The 6,154-nt window shown below is 45.9% G+C and overlaps 1 protein-coding gene across 1 annotated transcript; it reads right to left on the bottom strand.

Annotated features, from left to right (window-relative positions):
* Positions 1-2,276: 2,276 nt before the first annotated feature.
* Positions 2,277-5,725, bottom strand: LOC110960432 (homeobox protein Nkx-2.5-like). Its single transcript, XM_051946223.1, has 2 exons — positions 4,537-5,725; positions 2,277-3,379 (listed from the first exon to the last, which is right to left on the bottom strand). The coding sequence occupies exons 1-2, from the start codon at positions 4,955-4,957 to the stop codon at positions 2,739-2,741; spliced, it is 1,062 nt and encodes a 353-aa protein (XP_051802183.1). The 5' UTR covers positions 4,958-5,725; the 3' UTR covers positions 2,277-2,738.
* Between the last annotated feature and the right edge of the window lie 429 nt (positions 5,726-6,154).

Raw genomic sequence — 6,154 nt, 5'->3', positions numbered from 1 at the left:
TTGGTATTTACCTGTCAGACGCCTCTCTGTCTCGTCTTTATTTGCCTCCATCAGTCTGCGTCCTGCGGCCCGGCAGCTCTTCAGGGCGCGGAGCTTATCGGCTTTCTGTGTTTACCTCCCAATTAATCCCCATTAGTAAGGAGGAGGCATTGGATAGCTCTGAGACTTTTTTTTTTTGTCCTGAGCAGCAGATGAGCTGGTTAACAGGTCAGACGGACAGATCTCAATCTGAGCTCAGAGACTGGCAGTCTGGAAGGAAAGGAGCCGCAGAGACGCACCGATCAGCGCAGATAATAGCGACCTTTATACGGATGTGGTCCTAGTAAAGCAGCTTTTAGGCCAGTTTTGCAGATTGAATTTAACAGACATGTGTCAGTAAATTACTAATGGAGAGAAGGGTTAAGATGTTTTAAAAATATTGCATGATGTTCTTTCCAAATTCCACAAATCTGGATCTGACTGAACTCATTGATCCTCAGTTCCACTTTTATTTACGAGTGAACATAAACGAGGTGTGGAGCTTTGGGTGGGAAATGTCCTGGTAAATGTGGCTCCTGCTGTTTGCTCTCGGCCTGGCTGCTCTCTCACATGAGGGACATGAGTGCGTGGCTGTAATTATACAAGAATGGGTTTGGGAAACAACGGGCCGGAGGAACAATTACGCGCAGAGAAAAACAGCAATTGATGCTTTCCCTCTCTAATTTCCACACTGCTCCCATGATAATTTATCTTCTCGGGAATTATTTTAGCAAATAGGTGGACAGTTTTTGCCCCAACAGTCGATAAAACATCCAGTCTTGGGATTAGCTTTAGTGTGAAATTGACCGAGTTTTTAGCGTTCATGTGCGTAATGAACGGAACTGTTCTCAGTCAACTATCTGCTGTTATTGAACTCAACTATGTCTGTCTATGGATGCTTTTTTATTTAAATAATTTGTTGCTGAATTTACATCTAACATCTCAAGAAATAGTGGAAAAACGCGCATCAGGAAAATGTCCAAGAACCCACGTTGGCATATTTACATAAAGTTTCTGTCCAAAATCAGAAAAAGTGGTGTATATGTCGTTTAATTAACTCTTCAAAATTATGTGTTTTCTAAATTTTTAATCAACGAATCGACTTCTTTTAGCACTTTGTTGCTTTTATTACTAAACTCTTAAAGTTGAATTTTATTTGGTTTGGGATCCTTCAGCGTTTCCAAGAAGTCCTTTTGTGCGCTTTACCCGCTGAATGTGAAGCTAAATAGTACAATACTAAATAATACAGGGCTTTCACTACAGGTGCGTAATAATAATAAAGCTCCTGTAAAATCACTGGGTTGTTACAGTTTTTTTCTTGCAAATATCTTTTGGAAATATCCATTATATGATCGTTTTGGCGTTTTCCCGTCCAGGATTAGTCTGTTACCTGGGAGAATAACATCGGCCTGGCCTGAAATAACACCCTCACACTGAAATAATAGGCTACAGGACACGGAGCTCGTTCCCTCCTCCTCCTCCTCCTCCATCGGGCTCCCCCTTAAAATTCTCCCGTCCATTTCCCTCATCGGGATAAATGGTGAAACTTGTAGCAATAATACCCCCTTCTTTCACACAAGCGCCTCCCCGCTGCCTTCACCTCGAGCCCGGCTGCCCCCGAAGCCTCGCGGCTGGGGATCTTGGAGAGCTTTTCTCCGCAAACAAAAAAAGCCTCCTGAAGGGGAACAAAAGTGACCACATTTTTCCTCCGTGTCCCCTTCTCTGCGTAGAATAACCGGCTGCCTGTCGCTCAAATGGGAATATTAGGACGTCAATCTCGCGGCCCCTGTGCACTTTTGTCTTTGCTGAGTGCCAGGCTCTGCCTACCACACACCTTTTGTCCGACAATCCAATAAGAGCCATTATTCCCGCTCCATAGCGCGGCTGCAACTCGCTCTTCGGGTGTATTTTAGGTGCTTAATCGCGTCCTTTAAAGGACCTCAAATGGAGAATAACTTCCTCCTTTCACGTCGCCTGGCACAGGGACAAAGAGTTCCTGTGGCCTGGCCTCCTCCAGCAGCTTTCCCCTCAACATGATTATGAGCAAAATTTGCCACCAAGCATCTGATTCGGTCTGCTTCACCATCTGAGTCACAACGAAGGAAAAACAGATTATTACTTAGAGGAACATGCAGTTTCAGTTCTGTAGCGGTGATATATTTTGGTGTTTAAATGTTCCTTTTTTCCCCACACCACGCTGCAAGTTTGACATCCCATAGTTTTGTCCAAATACAAAATCAAAACGCACCTTGTTTAATCTCTCGGGTTTATTTGAATAGATGTGAAATAGACTAAAACAATTCTCTGTTGAACCAAAAACACGTTAATGCAGTTCAGTCTTTCCATAGCCTAAAATATACCACGTTCAAAACATTTCAAAGCCCAGTCTTCTTCTGCTTGAGTCCAGATAACAAGAAAATGCGCAAACTTGTGCTTGAGTCCTGCCGCTGCCAAACTACAGCACCATCAATTATTGGGCCGCAAAAAAACAAATCACCCAAGCTGATTCTGTTGAGATGCCACTGTGTGACAGCCAGCCGGGACGCGCTCTCACTCTGTTTATAATTCTTAGACAGGTGGATCCAAACGCACATTCATTATAAAACCAATACTGTTCTGAGACATTTTGACCAGGTTAATACACACGTCTAAAAAGGTTGTGGGTTGACCAAAAGTTAAAGAGCTCAGTGAAAATGGACCCCAGTTCAGTTCCGGTGAGACTACCAGGCCCGGATGCCCTGCAGGGAGCCCTGACAGGACGTGACCGCTGTCCCTTGGTGTGTTTGGGGCTGTGGAGAGCCGCCGAGGCCGCTCACGTTTCCCAAGTTCATGTTCATGAAAGCGTTCTGGGTGCTGGACGGAGGAAGGGCGGGGATGCTGGTGTACGTGCAGCTGTAGTTACTGTTGTAAGCGGGGCTGTTGTATGTGTAGGTCGGATATCCGTTATAGCTGTACGGGTTGGGTCCGTACTGAGCAGCGGCGGTGTAACTTTGCGCGCTGCCCAAACACGGCTTCCCGTCACGGACCAGCACCGGCACGGCGACGCGCCGCGGCGGCGGAGGGTGGTGTTGCCCCGCCGCTTCCAGAGACTTGTCCTGCCGCTGCCTTTTGCATTTATAGCGGCGGTTCTGGAACCAGATCTTCACCTGGTTCGAGGTGAGTTTGAGGGTGCTCGCCAGGTGCTCTCGCTCCGGGGCGGACAGGTAGCGCTGCTGCTTGAAGCGCCGCTCCAGCTCGAAGACCTGCGCCTGGGAGAAGAGCACCCTGGGTCTCCGCCGGCTTCTCTGCTTCTGCACCGGCCTCTCCGAGTCGCCCTGCCCGCCCTCTGTTGCCTCTTCCCTGGATAACAGCCCGCAGTTCTCTGGGCAGGTTGGGAAAGTTACATAAGAATCGTTAATATCTCAGCATGGTTTCTATCGTGCGTAAAAGGAATGCTGTGTCAATTATTCCAGTCCACAGATGTAAAACCAAAGTGCAATCAGTGCTGTCAGAGCCAAGAAAACGGGGAACATTTTCAGTGAAAATTTGAAAAAATACAAAAGCTTCTATCCAGGCTGCACAAATACACACTCAAATATAAAACAACCAGATTGGCTGAAAAGTCTGAGGAGGAAACGACCTCTTTTACTCTAAAAACAGACTCCACCAAATATAGTTTGAGGCACATTGTTTTACTTTGAGACTCCCTGAACTTTATCGGGGCACAAACGGTTCCAAACGTAGTTCTTTTCGCGGTTTATCTCTAATGAGTGATCCTAAGTGTCCTGGAGCAGCGCAGGCCGCCGTCTCTGGCTGTGACTGTGTTTATTAGCGCTGCTTCTCGGTGTCATTTCTTTTACAAGCCTCTTTAAACTAATTGTCCGTTTATGGTCCACACATCATAACAGACTCCGAATAGCTGAACCACTAGAAAGTGTTTGACATCTCCAGACTTTACTGGATTCGTCTCTGACTTCCACCGTTTGATAGCTCTTTATGGGGATAATGTGTGGCGGCCGCAGGACAGAAACTAGAAATCTGTGAAAGTCAAACAGATCCTTATTTTATCTGGCATTTTTTGCGCAACTTATATTTAAGCGGGGTTGCGTTTTTAAGGTCACAAATAAATATGGAGCAGCAGGACTTTTTAAAAACATTTTTAATGGCCTCTCATTGTGTTTAAGCTTGACCCCATTAGTCCTGACCTATAATGCTATGAAACCACTATAGCTGATTAGATTTGCATTTTTCATTTACAAAACTAAATTACAACGCGTCTAACATTTCTGCAGGTTTGCTCAGTGTCCATTATTAATCATTTTTCTGGTTAAATATGCAAAACATTTAGTGGCTTTTGTTTAAAAGAAGGCATTTGCTATTGAGCACAAACAGCTGCTTTGTAGCTGATCTTGTAAAGAAAACGCTATTCTATTTTTTTTTTTTTTTTTTTTTTTTTTAGTTTTTGCTCTGATAATTATTGTTTCTCGTGTCTGTTTTGGCCTATTGTCTGCTCTTTACAGTACAGCAGCTTGAACTCACTGCTCTCCTGCTCCTCCAGCTCGGCGGCCTCCAGCTTGGCTCCCTGCAGGCCGGGATGGACGTACATGTCCGGGGACAGGCTGGTCTCCCCGCGGTCCTCCTCACGCACCGCCAGCGCGCTGAGGTAAGCCAGGTTGTCTTCCCCGTCCGAGAAGGAAGGGCTGTCCCGGGCCCCGGCCAGCATGCAGGACGGCGGCGTTTGGAAATGCTGCTGCTGCTGCTGAGGAGGAGAGGAGGCCAAGTGCTGCTGGCTGTGGACCCGGTGCGTCAGCTCCAAGGACCCGGACTGCTGCTGCTGCTGCTGCTCCAGCTTGAGGATATCCTTGACAGAAAACGGCGTGGAGGTGAGCGGACTCTGCAGCATCATGTCATCCAGCTCCTGCTCTGCAGCATCGAGGAAATGAAGCCCGCCGAGTAACATGCACTCTCCTTCTGCTTTTCCACACTTTTTCTAGCAAATAATGGAGCCTGAAAGCCCTTTCTTTGGTAATTGGAGGTGCGTTAAACCTCTGGAATCCCTCATCGTCATAAATCGCACGAATACATGGGTATTAGTCCCGAGTTTGTCCATGCAGGTCTCCTCGCTGACAGATAAAATGTAGGGCTTTGTAAGTGCAGTTTGGACCGAAGGAGCGCCTCTGCCTCCTGTGATGTCAGGGGGAGGGGTGAAATGGAAAGTCTGTGCGCGCTGGAAGCATTTGGGAGAGAGAGAGAGGAGAGGTGGGGCGTGTGTGACGTACCTGGTTTTGTTTTCTGACTTGTGTGAATATGGTGAACAGATAATTGTTCTCGTAGCCACCGTGCTTATCTCTCTGGACTGGATGGATTTGCTGATTAAAAAGTCATTTTTACGCACAAGAAGCGCTTAAGTAGCCCTGCTCTGTGGCTGCAAATAGACCCGCAAGTTTGTGATGTTTTTAAGCATTTTCTTGACTGTTTTTATCAGTCCTCTTGGGCTAAAGACATTGATGTCCTTGTATAGGCTCGTGCGTAATTCCGTGCGCTCTTTGGAGATGCGCACGGTCCAGTTCAGCCAAAATGAGCAGCACCACGTCAAGGTCAACGGCCATGTCAAGGGATAAAGAAGCCAGGGGCTTTATAGATGAACCAGAAAGTGTTGTTCCGCTGATCATTATTATATAAATGAATGTTGGGTGATCTGGACAGGGGTTTGTCCTGTGAAGGAGGTGCAGTCAAACTTTTCTTTGTTAAAATGAACCTTCTCGTTTACAGTTTTCTGCTCTATATTCATAAATAATAGGTAATAAACTATCAAAGTCTTGATTGACTTAGCTTACACATCAATGGTACCATTTTTATTCCATCTTTTCTTTGTTGTTTGCTAACCCTACTCTAACCACAGTAACAGGGTTGCTAATCCATGCTAATGTTAGCTTTTTCTCAGCAGTAGAAGCTAGATATTTAGCTAGCTGTTACTGCTGACCAAGAGGACAAACTGACTGATGGAAAGCAGTAAAAAGAATGAGTCTGATCCTGATAATATGAGATAGAGTGAGACATTCAATCAAGGCTGTTTTGAAAATCTGAAAAATAAAAGAGAGGACATAGCTTTGCTCTAGCCATTCTTTAGGGAAACTGTTTATTGATGTTGACGACT

The sequence above is a fragment of the Acanthochromis polyacanthus genome, chromosome 3, assembly GCF_021347895.1.
Source record: "Acanthochromis polyacanthus isolate Apoly-LR-REF ecotype Palm Island chromosome 3, KAUST_Apoly_ChrSc, whole genome shotgun sequence".
Taxonomy (NCBI): domain Eukaryota; kingdom Metazoa; phylum Chordata; class Actinopteri; family Pomacentridae; genus Acanthochromis; species Acanthochromis polyacanthus.
The sequence above is the reverse complement of the archived record's forward strand: the minus strand, read 5'-3'. Positions and strand labels throughout refer to the sequence as shown.

Excerpts from the sequence above, each read along its gene's own strand:
- LOC110960432 (XM_051946223.1), bottom strand. The coding sequence starts at position 4,957 with ATGTTACTCGGCGGGCTTCATTTCCTCGATGCTGCAGAGCAGGAGCTG. Across the intron at positions 3,380-4,536 it reads GCTGGAGGAGCAGGAGAGCA|AGAACTGCGGGCTGTTATCC; the intron begins GTGAGTTCAAGC and ends CAACCTGCCCAG.